At 39.1% G+C, this 21,982-nt stretch overlaps 1 protein-coding gene across 1 annotated transcript in view; it reads left to right on the top strand.

Annotated features, from left to right (window-relative positions):
• The window catches only part of SHQ1 (SHQ1, H/ACA ribonucleoprotein assembly factor), a 102,736-nt gene that overhangs the window by 34,178 nt on the left and 46,576 nt on the right, over nt 1-21,982 (top strand). Inside the window, exons 7-9 of the mRNA XM_027863863.1 lie at nt 4,837-4,991; nt 8,363-8,416; nt 9,900-10,023. Of these exons, the coding sequence (XP_027719664.1) occupies nt 4,837-4,991; nt 8,363-8,416; nt 9,900-10,023 (333 nt within the window). The remainder of the gene's footprint in view (nt 1-4,836; nt 4,992-8,362; nt 8,417-9,899; nt 10,024-21,982) is intronic.

The following is a 21,982-nucleotide window of genomic DNA, read 5'->3' as shown; positions in this document are numbered from 1 at the left end:
CAACATTTGTGTTTTAGTTTGTGTAGAATAGTTTGATTAAGACCTGGAGAGTTCTTAACTTTTAATAAGAATGTCCCTAACTTGATGGCTTGCAGATTGATTATATCCCTGTACGTATTTTGGACATAGTTTCATATAAATAGTATTTATGGAAGTGCTTTCATCATAGATATTGAACTCAAAGTTTGTGAGAGGCATCACTATATATCTTTTGAAATGCATCTGTGTGTATATTAAAAATATGTTCTTAAAGGACGTGGGGGGGGCAGGGAACTATAATATCTTTTAAGAATGGTTGTGTTAAAAGTCTGTATCAAAGGCCAAGCTGGAACACTTTGAAGTTTGCAGAGGTAACAGGATAATGTTATTTTCAAAAATCTAATGGGAGGAAGTGAGTCCTTCCTCTTTGAGAAAAGAGAATTATTCCAGTTTGATTAGAGAAGGACCATTATAAATTTTTCTGTCCTGGATTTTGCTGAGCTATGTGAAGGAGAAATCTAGTTTCTTGCCCTTGGGCAAAGAAATATAGGGGAATGACTTGGGCAATTTAAGGGTTTTATACTGATGAGGCAGTTGACCTTTTCTCATGAAAGGGTGAAAAAAATTTAAGTGTCTCAAGGGCTGAGATAGTCTTACTTTTTTGTTTGTATTCCCAATGAATAGTACCCAGGCCTAGCAGAGATCCTGGCACATGGTAGGTGCTTAATAAATACTTGGGTAGATGGATTAAATGATTAAGAAAAATCATCTGTTAAGGTTCTTGACACTAAATTGCTAAGAAGCACCAGAATTGTGAGCCCTTTGAGTGGGTATATTCCAATAAACTTTCAGCGTAAAAAAAGGTGAATGTTATGACAGACTTGAGGCAAGTGACTACTTAAGTAGTCCAGGAATGAGATGGATGAGAGCCTGCGTCAGAGGAGAGGAGGGAGTGGGGGTATATTTGAGGGATGTTGTAGGGGTGAATAAAGCCTTGGCAAGAGCTCGGTTGTGGGGAGTGAGAGGATAATGCTTAGGTTACTACCCTGAGGGATGGGGAAGATGGTGTTGCCCTCTACAATAATAGGGAAGTTAGGAGGAGGGAGGGTTTGTGAGGAAGATAATGAGTTCTATTTTGGACATGTTGAGTTTAAAATGGCTACTAGACATTCAACTAGAGATGTCTTAAAGGCAATTAGAGATGCAAAATTGGAGATCAGCAGTGAAGTCAGGGCAGGATAGGAAGATAGGAGAATCATCAGCATAGAGATGGTAGTTAAATCTTTGGGAGCTGATGAGATCTCCAAGTGAAGTGAAATAGAGAGAGAAGAGGGCCTGGGACAGAACCCTGTGGGACACCTGTGGTTAAATGATGTGATCTGGGTGAGGATCCAGCAAAGGAGATTGAGAAGAGGTCAAGATAGGTAGGAAGAGAACCAGGAGAGAGTGGTGTCCTGAAAACCTCGGGAGGAGAGAGTGATCAACAGAGTGCCAAAGTCCAAAAAGAGGTCAGGAATGAGGCTTGGGAGAACACTTCTGGATTTGGCAAGTGAGAGATTCTTGGTAACTTTGAAGAGAGCAGTTTTGGTGGAATGCCGAAGTCAGAAGCTGGGTTGTAAGGGGTTAAAAAGAGATAGAGGATGTTAGTGGGGATGGAGAATCAGGGATGGGTTTTTTAAGTTTGGGGGCATGTGGGCATATTTGTAGGAATTGTAGAAGGAGCCATGAACAGGGAAGTTGAGAATAAGTGATAGAGAGGGGCAGTCTGTTGAAAGAGACAGATGGAATGAGACCACTTATGCAGGTGCAGGGCGTGCCTTGATGAGGAGTGAGGCGACCTCTTCGTGTGAGACCAGGCTGAAGATGGAGAGAGGGGCAGAAGGAAGGCATCCGAGGGATGGGAGGCGGGGAAGAGGAAGCTTGCTGTGAAGGACTTCAGTTTCTTCTGTAAAGTGTGAAGCAGAGTTCTCTGCTGACAGGATGGGGGATGGGAGCTGTAAAGTGGGATAGTGAGTTATATAGGATTGCTGAGTGTCCCTGAGGCTCTTAACTCCTCCGTCCTCTCTCACTTGGTGATCTCATCAACTCCCTGGCTTCAGCTTTAGTCTCCTGAGCTACAGCTCCATGTCATCATCAGCTGCCGTTTGGATTTCTCAAATGGGTAACCCTTAGCCATCTCAAACCTAATGTGCTCCAAGTAGAACTCAGTGCCCCTTCCCCAGGGGCTCTCCCAAATCCCCAGCCTCTGAACCTTGGAATCCTCCTCTGCAGCCCACTCTCTCTCTCCCTCCCAGCATCTTTCATCTCTGGGCCTTTTCCCCCTGCTCAGCCACTTCTGCTTTGCCTCTTACTGTGTTCTTCCTCCACTCAGCTGCCGAAGGGACCCTTCTGAAGTGTGTGTCCGCCTGAGTAACCTCGCATCCCTTCAGTGAGCGCCAGTGTCTCCACTCTCCCTAGAGTCAAACATATAACCTCTATTTATTGTCCCTTTCACACGATTCCAGTCTGCACATACTCCTCCATCTCCTCTCTGGGCTTTTGTGTGGGCCGTTTGCCTGGCTTCTTTGAAGTCACAGTGTGAATCCTACTTTCGGGATGTCTTTCCCAGTCTCCACAGCTACTCTTTCCCTGAGATTATTTCCCATCTACTCTCTCTGTGGCTTGTATATACCTGGTTATTTATTGTTGTCTACTCCATTAGAATGGAGTTTCTTGAGGGCAGAGAGACTATTTTTATCTTTCTTTGTCTCAGGCCTGAATATAATTCCTGGCACATAATAAACACTCGATAAATCCTTTTTGGTTCGTTGAGATTACCCTTTTACTTTCCTCCCAGTTCACCTCTTAACATTAATACCACACTGAAATAATGCCTGTCCTCTCAGTTCTCCCTCCCTTCGTTACCGAGATAGGAGACTATGGATGTAGAACACTGTTTTACTCTCAGTCAGGGTATTTATTAACTAAGTAGTTAATATCCTGGTTAGCTTTATTGAAATGCTTTTTTTTTTTAAAGTTTTTGTTTACAAGAGATAGTTCTCTGGGCAGTGGAGGGATATATTTAAAAACTAATTAGATGTAAAAACAAAAGGCACCAATAAAATTGAGATAAATTTTTAAAAATGATGCCACAAAAATCAAAGCTTGCTTATAAAGAATATTCTCGTTGAAGATTAGAAGTGATGTGCCCATTGAGCATTTTATAACAAGTCATCTTTGTTCCTCTCATTTTTTCTTTCCTGTTTGCAAGGTTGCTGGCAAGAATCCAGGCAGACATCGTTTGTTCCTGTTAGGATATTGGTACATTTGAGCAACTTCTAGGATTTTATTTAAGATCATCTGTGTTGGGAAAAGCCAAGCATGTTCTTGTGTCCCTTTGAGTAGAAATTTTCCTTCTTATACTCACTATCACTTTCTTTCAGAAAGTTTAAACTATTTTACAAGCATTTTGTATCTAATTTATCTATAACATTGCCATAGCGGATAGCATGGAATAGATATTCCCATTTTCTAGATGAAGAATCAAAAGAAGAAGGACGTGACATGGTATTATTGTTGTTATGGTTTGCACTCGGCTCATAAAACTTTGCCTCGTTCTTACAGAAGTTTTATAGTTTACTGGGTAGGGTACTGCACAAGGAATCCAGAGACCGGCTTCTGGTCTTGTTCTTTCAATTAACCAGTTTGTAATATGATCATAGAGAATTTATTTAATCCCTTTGTGACTCATTTTTCTCTCTGCATAATTTAGGCAGTAATCTATATAAAGATGCTGTAAGGATATAAGAATGGAACTTTGTATGTTTCCCCATCAAATTTTAGAAATAACTCAATGAAGAATAAATAATATATGAAACAATCTTAATGCTTTGTATGATGATACGGAAATTAATAACTAATTAGTCCTTTCATTTTATCTTAATCATGAGATTATTTTCATGATGTCACATGATTCTGCTGGTGATTAGGTGTGTAATTAATGCTTGTTTTGACTAGAAATCGATGTACCTTGCTTGTAACGGATCCAGCTTTAAATAGCTGGCGTAGGAACAACAACAAATTGTCAGCAGAATTTTTTTCTTCATTAAATTTAAAAACTGGTCTTAGAAGCACTTGAACCAATGGCTTTATTTTAGAAATGGGTAGAGGTTTGGAGGTGATCTTTTAAAAATATTACTGCAGTGAGAAAAAACAACTAGCTACTTAGTTCCATTTAGGCTTTAGTGTTAACCTGGGGTCCACAGACCCCTGGGAGTCAATGGATGGTTTTCAGGAAGTCCATAAATTTGGATGGGAAAAATTACTTCTTTATGATTGGTTTACTTTATAATCTTTTTTGGGGGGGGGAGGGGGGGCGAGGCAGTCAGGGGTAAGTGACTTGCCCAAGGTCACACAGTAAGCGTCAAGTGTTTGAGGCTGGATTTGAACTCAGGTCCTCCTGAGTCCAAGGCTGGAGCTCTATCCACTGCGCCACCTAGCTGCCCTGATTTCCTTTATAATCTTATGCATTTTATGTTAAACATGTCATTCTGAAAAAAAAATAAAGGTTTATAGACTTCACCAGACTGCCCAAGAGATCCATGGTAGAGAAAAGGTTAAGAACTCTTGCTCTTGTGGTTTCTTTTTTCTTAGACTCTTTAATAGAATAACTTTATATATTGACATAAGTATAAAGTCAAGATTGAAGATTGTTGAAATTCCTGAAGGGTAAATGTGTGCTTCAGATTTTTTCCTTCACCAGGTTGTAATACTTGACATTCTACTTTAATTTTGACGAATCAAGATGTGTTACTGGGTGGTGAGAACACTGTTTTTCTGTAACACTTTATCTTTGAAAATCTCTTTTTCCCTTTCTAGTTTCTTTTTCTAAAGAAGAGAACTATCAACTACTAAAATTTACAAATAAGTCTTACCTGCTGGATAAAAGAGCTCAGTATCATGTGTACTATGGTTTGATTGATATTCTTTTGGCTTACTGCTATGAAATCCGAGTTACTGAAGGAGAGAGCAATGTAAGTATGTGTTTCTTTCTGTAGAACACTGCATGCATCCAACTAGACTAAAGTACCACCTGCCTGTTAGCAGAACCGGAAGCCACTATTTGAATATGGTTCTTTAAAAAGCAGCAGCATAGGGGCAGCTAGGTGGTGCAGTACATAGAGCACCGGCCCTGAAGTCAGGAGGACCTGAGTTCAAATCTGGCCTCAGACCAAACACTTGACACGTACTAGCTGTGTGACCTTGGGCAAGTCACTTAATCCCGATTGCCTCACTAAAAAAAAAAAAAAAAAAAAGGCAGCAGCATAAGATTTGTACCCGGGGTCTTTTTCAGCTATCAGTACTTGATTAGGTGTAGGAATTGAAAGGGGTTAGTGGAACAGTATCAGATATATTCTGGCTTAACTCCTCCTCTCCATTGGAAAATGACAGCCCAAGAGGCATTCTGGTCAACTCAGCCAACAGCGATTTTTCTCAGGGCTTTCTGTTTTTCAGACACTCAGTTGCTAGGGGTCATTTGCTAGGAAGATGGAGACAAAAGTGAGACATTCTCTGCCTCCACAGAACTTACCTTCTCTCTGGAAGGGTAGGGTTGAGGACAGGTACACCACATACACAAGTACGTCAAAACAAAGGGCGTGCACCTCCATGCGGTGGCGGGGGGGGGGGGGGGGGGGGGGGGGACGGAGACGGAAAGCGTTCGGCACCAGGGACCTAGCTTCACTTAGTTGGTTGTGTGGTGGAGGGATTAGTGTTGTTCCTTGGCCTCCAGAGGGCTGAACTTGGAGCATCGTGTAGAAGGAGCAAAGAGGCCAATCTGAGCTTAAGCCAAGGAGAAACTTCTAATAATTATGGCTGGGGCACTGTGGCTGCATATGCCATCAGGCATATTGTGCAGAAGAATGATCTAATGCATGTTTAAGGAGAATATAGTTTCTATTTTTTGGGGGCAGGGGGTGGTGTGTGAAGCAATCAGGGTTAAGTGACTTGCCCAGGGTCACACAGCTAGTAAGTGTCAAGTGTCTGAGGCTGGATTTGAACTCAGGTCCTCCTAACTCCAGGGCTAGTGCTTTATCCACTGCGCCACCTAGCTGCCCCTTAATTTCTATTTTTTAAAAGTTACTTCTCTCTTATAGACTTGAAGTATAGGGTGGATAATCACTCAGGTATCTTGTACAGGGGAGTGTTTTTAGGTAGAAGTCTCTTCTAGCCTTGAGGTTCTGTGATTCCATGTACCCCAATTTAGGCCTTAGCTCCCCTCCCCCATAATGTCCCAATTACATTTTTTACACATCAAATCATGTTCTAGTATTAACTTGTTATGTGTAAGAATTCTGTGGTGAATCCTTGGGTAAGATTAATAATTGCCTAATTTTTTGAAAATTAAGATTTTGAAATTTATCAGGTTGTTTCAGGTGGTGCTCACACACCCAACAGTAAGTCAGTAACAATAGCAATAGTAACAATAGCTAAACTTATATATAACTTTTAGGTTTTCAAAGTGCCCTTTATATATTACCTCATTTGATCCTTACAAGAATTCTGGGTATGTGTTATTATTATCCTCATCTTATAGAGCGGAAAACTGAGCCTCAAGAAATGATTTTTCCAGGAGCACTGATTAAGTGTCAGAGGCAGTATTTGAACCCAGGTCAAAAACCTGAATGGTTCTATTTATAGTGGATTAAAAAATTCTAGGGGAAATAAAAGCAAGCTTCCAAATTAAAACTTTTGGTTATCTAACTACTAAGGCTATCATTTTTGAAAAGCATGTAGTTACTATTTTTCTTGAATACTTTGATAGAGTTTGAATATGACATCACAATTTTTGTCATTTTTAAAGGATTTCTATTTTACAGTAGCGATCCGTTTTTCAGATTTCTGTTTTTTCCCTGTAGTGAACAAGGTTTATATGTCAAAGTGCTTTAATAGAATGGCATGGCTCAAAGTACTTCATTTATTGAAGACACTGCAGTTGGTTTCATAAATTTATGAATAAGAAAAATATTTTACCTTTTAAAAATTCATGCTGTGATTTTGTTTGAAAAAATGACAGGGTAGGATTTTACAATATTTTATTTGGCTACCGTTTTGGATTTGAAGTTTGCATGTTTGAAGGCATAATAATATAATTCGAGATTTGTAGAGTCTGTTGTACTCTCAGATCTCAGCTGTAGAGAGCTCTTTAGAGTTAGAAACAATACGTTAACAAAAAACAACGATAATGATAATAGTTGACAAAAACTGTGATGGTTTCTTTAATGAGAGGTGTTGCTTTTACAGGCACCAGTAACTTCGAAAGGACAAAGTCTGAGTAAGCACTTTATTTTAGTTGCTACTTCTAAAGTTTTAGCTCATCTAATATGTTTTGGTACACTTCGCAATAGAAAAATTTTGTTTAATAGAAAAATTTGTTTCCTTCATCCTTTCCATAAATCAAGTAAAAATTTGGTTCCTAGCAGTGTACCCATTACTGAATTTACTCAAGCAGTTAGTGCATAAAGAACAGTTAGTTGATAAGGCAAGTTGATAAGGGTTTAAAATAACCCTTGTCATACTGTTTTGCCAACTGGCATTAAATAACAAAAAATAACCCTCTGTGTGTCTTTTAAAAAAAGGAAACATGGCATAATGCATTGAATTAAAAACCAAATACTTACTTAGTACAATATCTGTAAAGTGTGATTTACTAACCTCAAAGAATTAACTGTGCAGAGGGTTGGGTGGTGGTACCTTCCTGATTGGGCAGTAATTTTGAAGTTGGTATAATAGTGAACCATTGGAAATGATCCCTTTTGGCAAGATTGTCTTAATACAAAGGGTGCAGTGAGAGCTAATTGCTGCCCTTGACCTCGTTCCTGAATAAATCTTAGGTCAGTCTGGTTGCCAACAAAATGAACTCATTCCTGTGAGAAAATCAGTGTCTTGTCTTTGGAAAGAATTAGATTGGAATGTGAAGGTCTTCTTATCGTGAAAGTTTGTTATGAATTGGTTACTGGGAACTTATTCCAGTATGATAATATTAGTGATTAGTAATGAACAAAAAATGTAAGGAAATTGTTGGTGTCTTTGAAGAGTTGATGGAGAGATTTCTTTGTTATAGTAAAAACTGAAATTAAAAGTGATAATAAAGTTTTTTTTTTCCCCACAATTTATAATTCATGGAATTTATCAATCAAGGAGAGAGTCGTGTGTTGCTGCATGGGTGACCATAGCCATATTTTTATTCTGTAGTCATGAGTACTTGTTAATTCTTGAGTTTTCTGAAAAGTATATCACTTTGACTCAGTTACAGACTGCTGTTATCCATTTAGATATGTATTTGCCTTATTTTTAAACTATTTAATGTGAGACAAACACAATTTTCTCTCCTAACCAAATAAAGGTTGAATCTCCATGGAATATCAGAAAACTAAGTGGAACATTGTCCTGGTTTGAGGTAAGATTTTCTGATGCTTAAAAGCTTATATTTCTACATGAAGAGATTATTTAGTTCTTTCTAGAGAATTTGACTGATTATCTTTTTTTTAAAATGGAAATTGCATTTTGCAAGTTCTCTTAATATAGTTATGCCACATTTTGGTACCAATAATTCAATAACATTTAAGCAGGAATCCTTTATGAGAAGCACCTAGTTCAGTTACTGCATCTTATAAATTAGGGATATTGAGGAAGTAGAATTATTTAAAGTAATAGAAGTGACTGAAACCAGGTCAGATTTTTTGATATAATGAGTTTTGAGGAAGATTGAGAACATTATTAGAGAGCATTTGAGGAGCAAAAGTCCTGATGTCCAGAGGTGAGAGAGGGCAAGCATGCACAAGATAGGAAGCTGTGTTTGTATATTTGGAGTAAAATGTACAAGCTATGCTGTAATTCACTTGTCCATTATTTTGGGAGATATGAACAGGTGGGTTTGTAGGAATCGTGGGGCTTTTTAAGGTCTGCTGTAAGAAGCTTTAATCAGATTCAGTAAATAATTGTGTTCAGAAAAGGGTCGAGAGAACTGCTCTTGCTTTGTATGCAAGATACAGTTATTTGTTGTAGACTAAAGCCAAGGTGACATCCTGGATTTGGGATGATAGCTATGAGAGTGCAGGAATCAGGGTGAATCTAAGAAATATACTTAAATTAATCTAAACTTTTATTTTCTTGTCCAATTTCAAAGATAAAACATTGTATTGCAGACTTTCGGAATCCAGTTCATTCATAGACACACACACACACACACACACACACACACACTCTCTCTCTCTCTCTCTCTCTCTCTCTCTCTCTCTCTTTTGAAATGGTAGTTGGGTTAAGTGATTTGCCCAGAGTAACACAAGCTAGTAGGTATCTGAGGCTGATTTTGAACTCAGATTCTCCTGATTCCAAGGCCAGGCTCTATCTACTGCACTACTTAGCTGCCTCTGGTTCATATATTGAATGACTACCCTATGATTCTTATTTCCCCAAACATTAAAATAAATTATGAGTTTTCTTTGCTTATCAAGGCTAACAGTGAGTTTAATTCATAAGGGAGAGAACTGTGTCCCCATCTGCAATATGTAGAACTTAGCAGAAAGGGGGAAATATTAAATATAAATCATTTTTAATAGATCTCGTATACATATGTGTTCTGTAATGGCATATGTTTCAAATTTATTTATATTTTTAAAGTGTACTTCTGACCTTACATGCAATGGAAAAAGCAGATATAATATGTTGATCTAATAAAATAATAAAGATAACAAGTATGTATTTTATTGTAAAGAGTTAAAATATTTTCAGTTCAAAACTGCTGGTATTTTCTGTGTGCTTGATTTGTTGGTAATGCTTATGTTTTTAGGTTCTTTTATTGAAAATCATGACATTTGTTTTAGGCTTTTTCTTCATGTAATGTTTCCTAGAAATTAATAACTTTTAATGACAATTAACAGACTTGGAATAATGTTCATGAAATCCTGGTTTCTTTTGGAAGAAGAGTTTTATGTTATCCACTTTATCGACATTTCAAGCTGGTGACAAAAGCCCACATTGATACAGTAAAGATATTACAATTAGGTAAGATATTTTTTCTGCATGCTAAAATGGGAGAGATTCTCCTATCTTCCAGTAAAGTGGGAGAATTTTAAACCTACAATCTTTGAGAAGGCAGGTAAGTTGCTCTTATAAATAGTGATGATACATAGTGTATTATTTCTGTCCTTGTATAGTATTCTACTTATTCTTTTATTTTCTAGTTAAGTGGCATGAGTTGTTTGTATAATATGCTTACCTATTTATTCACCTTGGTAAAACTTGTAGCCTCTTTAGTGGCATTATACTGAAGTGATACTTCAAGTATTTGTGGTTCCATCACATGGGCATTCCCTCTATCCCTGCATGTCACAATTCCTCAGTGACTTTGTAAACAGTCTTCAGGAAGAGGTTTGAGGAAAAATTCATTGCCCTGTAACCAACCTGGTGATAGTTAGGTTGATCTCGGGAAATCATCACCACACTTGTCCTTGAAGGCTTTCCAGCTTGATATGACCTTCTCAAGTTTGACCTTCAGTCACAGCCTTTGAGAATCTAGGGTCATTGCCATGTGATGGTGAGGCATCTGAGTTGAACTGTTGTGCCTCTAGCTTTGGAGATTGGTAAATAAACAGCATTATTTAACAATAGTGACAGTAACTCACTATATTCTGCAAACTTCTGTGCGTATATGTATACATGCACACTCGCACACTCGCACATCCTTAAATTCTTTGTAGAGTTCCAAACAAGCAAAATCAACTGAGTCAGTGAAGGACTGGGGTAAATGAAATTTGGTTTTTTTAATACAAGTATAAGGCATTATCTTTATCCTTATGTTCTAGCCTGTCATGATCTTTTGAATCAGGATTCCATTATTGATTTATAAACAAAAGTTCTACAGTCCTAACAGTACTGCTCCCATTCTCTAGTCTTTCAGAGATGATTGAAAGTGGCTTAGCAGTTACATTTGTCATCTTCTATATAAAATATATACCTTTTAAACATGATCTGGGCCAGATGATCTGAGCTCAGTAAGGGCATATATAAAAAATAAGCACACGTACACACATACATATGTGTGTAAGTGTGTATACATGTATTTTTTAAAAATTATATTTTATTTTTTCAGTCAGCAACAATCATTTTCTCTTCCCCTGCTCCCTCTCTCCAGGCCCCAAATGAAGAAAGAACCCTTGTTACAAACATGTAACAAGTAAAACAAGTAAAACAAAGTTCCTCTTTGGTCATGTCCAAGAAAATGTGTCTTATTCTGTGCTCTGAGTCCTTTGCTCTGTCAGGAGGGAGGTAGCATGTCTCATCATTAGTCTTCTAAAATCATGGTCATTACACTGATCAGTGTGTGCCTGGTTTGGTGATAATGCTTATGTTTTTAGATCCTTTTATTGAAATTAATGCCATTTGTTTAAGGGTTTTTCTTCATGTAGTATTTTTTGGAAATTACTAACTTTCAATGACAACAGAGTTGGAATAATGTTCCTAATTCTTTCAAAGTTGTTTATCTTCAGCATATTTGCCATGCTTTCTTTCTATAAATTGTTCTCCTGGTTTTGTTCACTTCACTCTGCATGTAAGTCTTCCCAGGCTTCTGTGAAACTGTCTCAATCATTTCTTAAAGCACAGTAGTATGCCGTCACATTCACATACCATAACTTGTTTGGCCCTTCCCTAATTGATGAGTATCCCCTCAGATTCCCATTCCTTGCTAATTCAAAAAGAGCCATAAATATTTTTCATGTATCTTTAGGATTTGTTTTGCCTAGACTTCTTTTCATTTTTATAATAATTAGTAGTTGTGATTGACTGCATGAACTGACATGATAAAATGTCCTTTTAATTAAATGTTTAAAGCTCATTTCATTGTTGAAATTCAAACAATCATTATTGTATACAGATGGAAGTAATTATTCTCATTATTCTCTTTCTAGAATAAAACTGCTATCCTCCAAAGGGAGTAAATAGTCATCAGAATCCTAGAATTTAAAACATATAGACACAAACACACACATACACACTATACACACATATACACATTCATGTGTACATGTACAATTTATGTATACACGCACATGCATAATTTGAAGTTTATAGAAAGTGGTTTTAATTCGGTCAGACTACCAAAATTTTGTATAAACTTTAACCCTAAAGCTGACACAGAATATTACTGGTCTTTTATTTTTCCAAATCTCAAGTGAGGCCTTGAATGAAGTGATAGGATTGTCATTTGTAATTTTTGCTGTTATTGTATGCATTTCATTTTTGAGATCAGAATTGATTTTTTTTTTAAATTTGGCTCACTTCACTCTGCATAAGTTCTTACTACTTACCATTCACTGAAACCATCTCTTTTGTCATTTCTTATGGCACAGTAATATTTCATATATCATAGTTTGTTCAGACGTTTTCCATTTGTCTAAGAGAAAATCTAGGCATGGCACCCTTAATTTCTAGTTCATTTATTTTGGTGGGTTTTTTTTTTAATTTGTTTGTTTGTTTTGACTTCCTTTTGGGTATTAAAAGGTTTGTTTCCTTTATCATCCTGCTTCTTTCTCCCCCTCCTTATCCCTGCTTGTTTCCCTGAGGACTTTGATGTCCAAACTCTGAGTGTGTGTTTGTGTTCAACTCTTCTTTGTCTGTTTTAGATAAGAATGAGATTCTTCTGATGTCCAGTCCTCCCACCCCTTCATCAGTATTTGTACACTCTTCTCATGCATTCCAGTTAGAAAAAGCAGCAGGCTTCCCTTACTTCCTTCTCTGTTCTAGGCTGACGTATCCCTTTTACCTTCCATTCCCCTTTTCTTCTTCAAGCCCTCATATAGCAGAATCAGTCCATCCTCGGGATCTCCTCATTATCCTTGGAATAATGAACATTCTGAACGTTTCTTCTACCTCTGTCAGAATGTTAGTGTTCCATCGTTGTACGGCTCCTTCTACTTGCTCAAATCACTTTTCTGTGTTTCTCTGCACTCTCATGTTTATGTTTCACAGCTCCTATGCAGCTTCAGTGTTTTCAACAGAAGCGTGTGGAAGTCCTCTATTCCATTACAGGTCTGTTTTTCCCCTGTTGGATGACGTGCTCAACTTGGGAGAGTACATTATTCTGGGTTGTGAGCCTAGAGCTTTTGTTGGAATGTTGTATTCCAAAATCTCCTCTCCTTTCTGTTGGAAGCTGGCAGGTCTTGGGTGCTTCTTACTGTGGCCTCTTGGTACCTGAACTGCTTCTTTCAGGATGCTTATAACATTTTTCTTTGATGTGGGCATTATGAATTTTGGTTATGACATTCATAGGATTTTTCTTTTTGGAGTTCTTTTCAGGGGTTGATCTAGATGTTTTCTTTTTTTACTTTGTCCTCTAATTGTAATAGTTTTAGGTAATTTTCATTTATGAATACTTGAAATAGTTGAGGCTTTTTAATCATTATTTTCAGAGAGTCCAGTGATTCTTAAATTATTTCTCTTTGACTTGTCTTCCAGGTCAGTAGTTTCTGGCGTCAGATATCTTAGTTTTTTTCTCTTTTTTCAGCCTTTTAATATTATTTTAATATTCTTATCTCATGGAGTCATTGATTTCTGTTTGATCTTTTATGGCGTCTGTTAATGAGTGAGGTTTTACTGCTTTTTGAAACTATTTCTGCTCTTTCTAATTCTTTCAGAGCTTTTCTTTCTTTTGCTTTTAAAATCACTCGCCCCCCCTTCTGTTCATGTAGTCCTTGTGAAAAAATTCATTTTTTTCCTTTGAGCCTCTGCTTGCAGTGAAACTGTTCTAGTGCTACTTTCCCATGCTTTTGGGGGATGTTGACATGTATGACAATTTCCATACTGACTGGTGTCTTCTTTGGTTTATTCATCTCTCTAGCTTTAGTTCTAGAATTGGGGCTGTTCTCCCTGCTGTGGGTGGCCTTCCTTGACCTTGCCTTGGACCCCCGGAGTTTCTCCACTGACCTCCGCTTCTTTAGATCTTAGAATGTTAGAGCACAGGATCCCCACAGCTCTCGATTGAGTCTGTTGGACAGAGCCCTAGAGGCCTCAGATTCTTAGAGCATCTGGGCTTTCTTGTTGCGAGTACTGCAGCGCTACCCTGGTTGATCTTGTGCCCCAGGGCTTGAGGCCCTCTTACTCGGGCTCTGGCCACTCAGAAGTTTTCATTGATGCTGGGGAGTGGCACAGAAGGCTTCACCTTTGCTTTCTCTGACCTTTCTTGGGAGACTGTGGCCTTGTTTCCTAGTAGCCCCTTTCTTATCTCCCATGGGCTTCAAGCTGGCTTTTTGTACCTCTCACATCCATCAGCTCTGTGATGCTGGGCAAGTTGTTTAAACACTCAGCATCTTTGGGAGTTCTAGAAGCCTCCAAGGTGCATGTCAGATGCTGCTTTGGTAGATGGAGGCCACACACTCAGAATTACACACACACACACACACACACGCATGCACGCACACACAACCTTAGTCATTCAGCTTGAAAGGTAGTGTGGTGTTGTAGAAACAGACTGCCCTCCTGAGGACCCAGTTTGACTTCTTCTTTAAACCCTTCCTTTGCTAAATGAGTTTGCCTGCCTGTAAAATGGTTGACCACTTTGCACAGTCTGCCTCATCGGATGGTTGTTTTTGGAAAGTTGCTGAGTAATTTTAGTATTAAGTAAATGCCAGCCAGTATAGCTGAATGAGCCTATCAGTTTTGCTTGTTTTTTGTTTTTTGTTGTTGTTGTTGTTGTTGTTTTGTTTCATAGAAAACAAGCAGAGGGAACATGGCAGTTCTCTTTGTTGAAGGGATTGTGTATTTTATCATGGCGTTTGCTAGTTGCAGGGCCCATTGGCTCAGGAGCAGGTGAGCTCACATTCAGCTACATGGCTGATTAACATGTGTACATTTGCATACAGTGACCATGGAATGCTAGCGTTCCAAAAAGCAGCTGTGTCCCCAAACCTCGATTAGTTAAGAAGTGCTGTGAAGATGTTTACCAGATGATTTGGGGCTTGGTGAACTGGATCCATAGCCGTTTGTGGGCGTGCTCTCAGGTCCGGCCGCGTGGGCTGTTTGAAGGGTGACTTGAGTTTCTAAGGTTGGGACAGTTGGCTTGAGACGAGGCATGTCGCCTGTTGTAGCCATTGTTCTTTCCCTTCCTCCGCAGCTTCCTTACGTGTCCTCGTGCCGCTTCCTCCAACAGGCCTGGCACAGTCCTCCTTGGAAAGATCATTTATTTTCTCTTAGACATTTGAAAGTAGAGGATGAAGGGCAGAAAGGGAGAAGGTTTTCTAAGTATCTTTATCATTTTAATTCTCATTCTGTGTATTGGGTTCTGGGTGATACTTTTAAACAACATTGTTGTTTGTGATTTATGTGCTAGTTAATCCTAATTCCTTTTTTGTATTAATATTTACATTTCATTATAGTTTGGAATGGTATTACCCTCACCCTAAGCCCATAAAAATTCTACAGTTTAATAATGCAATTTAAGATATACCTTGGTTCCTTCTCGAACATATATTTCAGCACATACTATTTCTAAAAATGCCTACATTGTTAAAGCACTTTTAAGTATTCTGCCAAAATTCTTTATTTTTCTGGTCATTTATCTATATGAAAATTTCATTTTTGCTCTGACAGTAGTATTTTTCTGTTTAAATTAAATTTTCTGTTTAAAATTGCACAAATGTTTGAGAGGGATCTTGAGGCTACTAGAAATTGCTTTGTACTGGAGACATTTTATGAAGGCTAATGAATTAAGCTTCTGTGTAGCAGCGCTCCACACAGGGAAGCTTATTTGAGAACATACCTTAAGGAGACTGGTCCTTGTCACCAACTAAAAACTGGTTTGTCATTTGCACCTTAGACAGTTAGCAGTCTAAAAGATCAGTCACATTACTTGGGTTAATAACCAATTTTATAGAGACTACTACTTTTCTGAACTATTCAGTAAATATAGTTTTTCTCTTTTAAATTAATTGCATTAATATACGAAATTGTATGAAGGTTTAATTCAGTAAACATTTATTAAGCTCCTACTTTGTGCCAGGCACTGTACTGACAAGCTCTGGGGATACAAAAAGAGGTAAAGGGCAGTCCCTTGCCTTCAGGGAGCTTACAGTCTAATGAAGGAGACAACATGCAAACAAATATATACAAAGCAAGCTATATACAGGATAAATAGGAAATAATTAGAAGAAGGAAAACACTGGAATTAATACGGGTTGGGGAAGGCTTCCTGTAGGAGACAGAATTTTAGTTGGGACTTAAAGGAAGCCAGGGAGGTCAGTACTGGAAGCAGAGGTATGGAGAGCATTTCAGGCATGGGGGATAACCGGGGAGAATGCCTCGAGCCCGGAGATGGGAGTCTTGTTCTTGGAACAACCAGGTCAGAAGTCCAATGCCACTGGACTGAATACATGTTGGGGAGTAAGGTGTAAGAAGACTGGAAAGGTAGAAGGGAACTGGGTTATGAAAGGCTTTGAAGGCCAAGTAGAGCATTTTGTATTTGATTCTGGAGGTGTTAGGGAACCACTGGAGTTTATGGATTAGGGGGGTGACGTGGTCAGACTTATGCTTCAGGAAAATCTCTTTAGATTGGCGTAGGGAGAGACTTGAGGCAGGCAGACCCATTACTGCAACAGCCCAGGTGGGAGTGATGAGGGCCTGCACCAGAGTGGGGTCAGTGTCAGAGGAGAGAAGGGGTCATGTTTGAGGGTTGTTGCCAAGATGAAATGGACAAGCCTTGGCAACAAGATTGGATGTGAGAGGTGGAGAGATGGTGAAGAGTCCAGGAGGATGCCTCCTAGGTTGTGAGTGAGTCTGAGGGACTGAGAGGATGGTGTTGTCCTCTGTAGTAATAGGGAAAGTTGGAGGAAGAGAGGGTGGGTTTAGGGGAAAAAAATAATGAGTTCTGTTTCGGACACACTGAGTTTAAGATGTCTTACTGGACATCCAGTTTGAAATGCCTTGAAAGTCAGTTGGAGATACCTGATTAGAGGTCGGCGGAGAAGTTGGGGCAGGAAAGGTAGATTTGCAATCGTCAGCATAGAGATGGTAATCAAATCTATGGGGACTAATGGGATCACCAAACATGAAGTAGCATAACGGGAGAAGAGAAGAGAAGCGAACCCAACACCGAACCTGGGGGACACCTGTGGTTAGAGGTAGGACCTGGAGGAAGATCCAGCAAACTAGACAGAGGAGTGGTCAGATAGCTAGGAGGAGCACCAGAAGAGAGTGGGGTCCAGAGAGCCTAGAGAGGAGAGAGACATCAACAGAGTGCAGAATCCACAGAGAGGCCGAGAATGAGAATGGAGAAAAGGCCATTGGATGCAGCAGTAACTTGGGAGACAGCATTTTTGGATGGAATATCCCCCCCCCCCCCAAAAAGGGTAAACTTGATGTTCAATGCAAATCGAACTAGTCTTATTTCTGGAACTCTATAAGGTTTTTTTTTTGTTTGTTTGTTTTTTGTTATTTGCTTAGGCAATCAGGATTAAGTGCCTTGCCCAAGGCCACACTGCTAGTGAGTGTCAAGTCTGCTAGTGAGTGTCAAGTGGCTGAGGACATTTTTGAACTCAGGTCCTCCTGACTCCAAGGCCAGAGCTCAATCTACTGTGCTACCTCACTGCCCCACTCTATAAATTTTTAATAAACCCTGAAAAATGCTCTTTAGTCTTCACATTTTAAATCCTGGTTATTGTAAGTTCTTCCATACCAATGCTTTTGATACATTCAAAATTTTGATTAAAAAAAAGTTGTAAAACAATTTAATGCAAAAAAGGTGTAAAAACCACTAGAGTAAAAGCATTACATTCCAGTGCTGTCCATTTCCCCACGTTTCCCGTGATTCACAGAAGCTATTTTTTTTTTTTTTTTTTTTTTTAAGGGGGAATACATTCCCTCGAGTCAGGAGATCTAGGTTGTAGTTTAGCTCTGTCACTGGTTTTCTCTGTGACCTTCACCTCCTTGGGATCAGTTTCTTTATTTCTAAATTGAAAGGGTTAGACGAGTAGGATGCAGAACTCCTTGAGGGCAGGAATTTTTTTGTTATCATTTTAAAAAAATCTCTAGTGCTTAGCACACTATCTTGCATCTAGTAGCATTAGGTTAAATGCTTATTGACTTGACTTGGGCAGATCATTTGCAAGGCCCTTCCAAGTTCTAGCATTTGACAGTTCTTCTCACTCATAAGAAAAACTGAAAAAAAAAAATCAAATAAACACACATTAGGGTGAGAGTAGGAATCGCTAGTAGGCCTTTTCATATCTGCCCTTTAGTGCAAAGCATACAATTAATTGTGATTTTAAATTGTTAATATTGATGTATTAATTGGCTCTTGGGTTTCCCATACAGTTTTTAATGCAAAATTGAATCTTTTTCCACCCTGAGATATTTAGTCATGAATAAGATTAACATAACTATTTCTTTTATGTTAATAAAATGCCCAAAGAAGGTAATTCTTGCTCTCTTATTTCTCATAACCTCTTACAGATTCTAAACAGTTCTTGTATCTTTCCTCTTCCATTTGGGATTCCTTTTCTCATTGCAGAATGACTACTGTATTTAGATATTTCTAAGTACTAAAAAAAAGTAGTGTTTTGGGGGAAGCTTACCTTGACTGTGGGAATTCAAGTCAGATTTGGAAATGCTATTAGATATGCCTCTTTATTATATACCTGTAGATCATACTTAATTGTAAACATATCACATATAATGTGCATGTGTGTACTTATGCGTTTATTTACATAAAAACTACTCCTAAAAAGAAATCAGCATTAGAGGGACAGCCCAAGATATCTCTAAAAAGCAGGATGGGCAGTGCTAAGCAGCATCATGTGAATGAAAAGGAGAAAACTCCTTAGTTGAATGCAGGCCAACAGAGTGATTACTGGTCTCTCCCAACCCAGACTGCTCCCCTGGCTTACTAAGTGACAGATAACTTCCTTTCAGTCCTTCCTTCCTTCCTCCCTTCCTTCCCCAACCTCACGAGCCAAAGTATGTGTTGTTTCTCCCAAACCAGCTTGCTGTCTTCTGTCTTCCCATTTGTTTCACTGTAAAGGCTAAAATTACATCTTAGAACATCCTGGGCATAGCTACTGTGCATCATTTTTGGAGGCTAATGTGCCCACCGGTGGAGAGCTTTTCTAGGAAACCTGTTGATAAGAAAATACTTTAGCAGTTTTATTTTTCAGGAAGCTTTCCTTTATTCATTTTACTTTTACTAAAATAGAGAGGTCAGGTTCCATGTTCAGGGTCACACAGGCTGACTCTATACCACTTCCCTGGGTGTGACGGTCAGTCAGCTCTCAGTAGACATTTATTAAGTGTCTGCTGTGACCAGGCACTGGGCCAAGCGCTGGGGATGTGGAAGGGGCATAAATCAGCCCCTGCTCTCAAGGACCTCACATCCACGTGGGGACATGCAGTGGGGCCAGTGGTTTTTCAGGAACAATCCACATACATTGATGTGTGTAAGCATACCTCATCACTGGATCGCCCCAGGCCAGGGAACCATTGAGCTCCACTACAGTTGTGTAGCCTGTCTCGTACCTTTTGGGTTTTCGGGGAACCAGAAGCCAAATAGTCTTAATTGATTTGCCCCATCAGGCCTCCTGGAACAAACATTTCCTCTGCAGGTTTTGGAGTATTGAGGTTTGGGATCATGACACATTTCTCAGTGATGCACCCCATTCTCTTTCACACCTCTTGGCAGCAGCTGACATTAGAGAGCCTTTTGTATTTGTGAAGAAGTTGTAAGCCTTCACCTGGAAAGTGAGGCATGGGGCGGGGAGACTGGAGCTACCTGGAAAGGCCTTATATTCTCCTTTGTTCTCTAGCACAGGCTCTAGGGGGCAGCACACACTGGTTGGTTTGCTTAGAGATTTTTCCTTTTTCAGCAGAACCAGTGATTAATTAGCTTAATGACTTAAAATGTTGAACGGCTTACAAGCCGTATTACTATGTTTTGGGAACTAGATTATATAGAGTATTCTTGCCTAGAACGCTCCAGGCTGCTTTTAAATTTTAAGTGATTTTAAAAATCAACTTCTCTCTGTGATAGTCACTTCTTATCCACTTCAAATATACACACCATGTTTTCTTTATGTTATTTGAGTGGTCTTGTTTTAAGTACCCTGATTTTTGACCTTAACATCACATAAAACACAAGACATTGATAGCACATAGTGTAATGGCACGACTGTTATGAATTCCTTTCCCTTCCATACCCCCCTGTCCTCATTGCTGATTCTTCTCTAGTGAGATTTAAAGAATATTGTAAAGTTCTACATATTTAACCTTCTGTTCCCCATAAGCATGGATATGAAATAAATACACATAGGAAATTGGGAGAGACAAACCCTGACATTAAAAACTAAAGCTTTTTATTAGAGGTGAAAAAAATTGTCACCTAGAGAAGATTATTTTAGTAGATTGAAAAAAACAGATGTTCCCTGAAAAACTTGTTCAAATTATATTTACATGTGTAGTGTTTTCCTTTTTAAAAAACTAAATTAGTCATTTGAAAAATGGGAAATGGTAAAAAAAAAAATACATTTAGCAATTTCTTTAAAGGGAAACATCTTGAGTATAATCAACTTCTTTATGCTTGATTTTGACACATTCAGTCAAACTGGATGACTGCTAGACATCTCTTAAATTCAGTATGTTCAAAAATCGACTATCCTTCCCCCTGAACCCCTCCCCACCTCATAATTCCTATTCCTACTGTGGGCAACATCATCCTCTCAGACTAGAAAACTAGGAGTCATCCTGGACTTCTCACTCTCTCACTGCTCTCATCCAGGCCATGACTGGGGCCTGTCCATTTCATTTTTGCAGCGTCTGCCCCCTTTTCTCCTTTGATGCTGCCACACTCTAGCGAAGGCCCTCATCCCTTCACACCTGGACTGTTGTAGTGGACTGCTGGGGGTCTGCCTGCCTCAAATTCCCCTTTACTTCTGTCTGTTCTCCATTCAGCCGCTAAAGTGATTTTCATCAAGTGCTGGTCTGACCACTTGGTAAACTCCAGAGACCCCCTGTCACCCCTAGGATAAGATACAAAATCTTCTGTTCGGTATTTAAAATCCTTTCTAGTCTAGGACCACCTCCCCTCCCCCCTTTCCAGTCTTGTTACTCCTTGTTCCCAGAAGTTTTCTCTTTAGTTCAGTGACCCTGGCTTCCTTGTTCCACAAAAAAGATACTCCAGGTGTTTTCTCTGACTGTCCCCCATTCCTGGGATGCTCTTCCTTGTTATCTCTGCCTCCTGACTTCTGTAGGTTCCTTTAAGTCCCAGCTAGTATTCGATCTTTCCTAACCCCTCTGAATTCTAGGGCCTTCCCTCTTAGTTACAGCCTCTATACCGCATAGAGCTTGTTTTCCATATGTGTTTGCCTACTGTTGCCTTCACTAGATTGTGAGCTCCTTGAGGGCATGCATTATCTTTTGCCTCTTTTTGCATCCCCAGCACTTAGTATATATAGTGCTGGCATGTAGTAGGCGCTTAATAAATATTTATCAGCTACATCAGCTCTATTAATTAAAATAGTCTGCTTGTTAAAGTGTGAGCTCCTAACTGTGCTCTTAGAATGCTGTGTAAATCACAGCAATAATGATTGGTTCTTGGCAGGACAGAATGGCCCTACTCCCTTGTCATACGTGAATGGTGATGATAAAGGAACTAGAACTTTGATTGTAGCCTAATTGGTATCTTTCCAGCCAACTAAACTAAGAAGAATTCGTATCGTGCTTTATAATTATAGTCACATAGCTAGTAATGGATACAACTTAAGATTTGGATCCATTTCCCCAATCCATATTTCACAAACTACCAGAACAATCTCCCTAATATCTAGCTCTAGCCATGACACTCAAGGGTTAAAATGGCTCCCCACTGTCTACTGAATAAAGCCCAGATTCCCTACCCTCTCTTTGGAAGCTCTCTAGATTCTGGCCCCCACATTTTATCTCCAGCCACTGATTGCCTACTTCTGTTCTTATGGTGACTATGCCTACT

Source organism: Vombatus ursinus, unplaced genomic scaffold (assembly GCF_900497805.2).
Source record: "Vombatus ursinus unplaced genomic scaffold, bare-nosed wombat genome assembly UNPS02014773.1, whole genome shotgun sequence".
Taxonomy (NCBI): domain Eukaryota; kingdom Metazoa; phylum Chordata; class Mammalia; order Diprotodontia; family Vombatidae; genus Vombatus; species Vombatus ursinus.
This window is presented reverse-complemented; position numbering and strand designations above follow the sequence as displayed.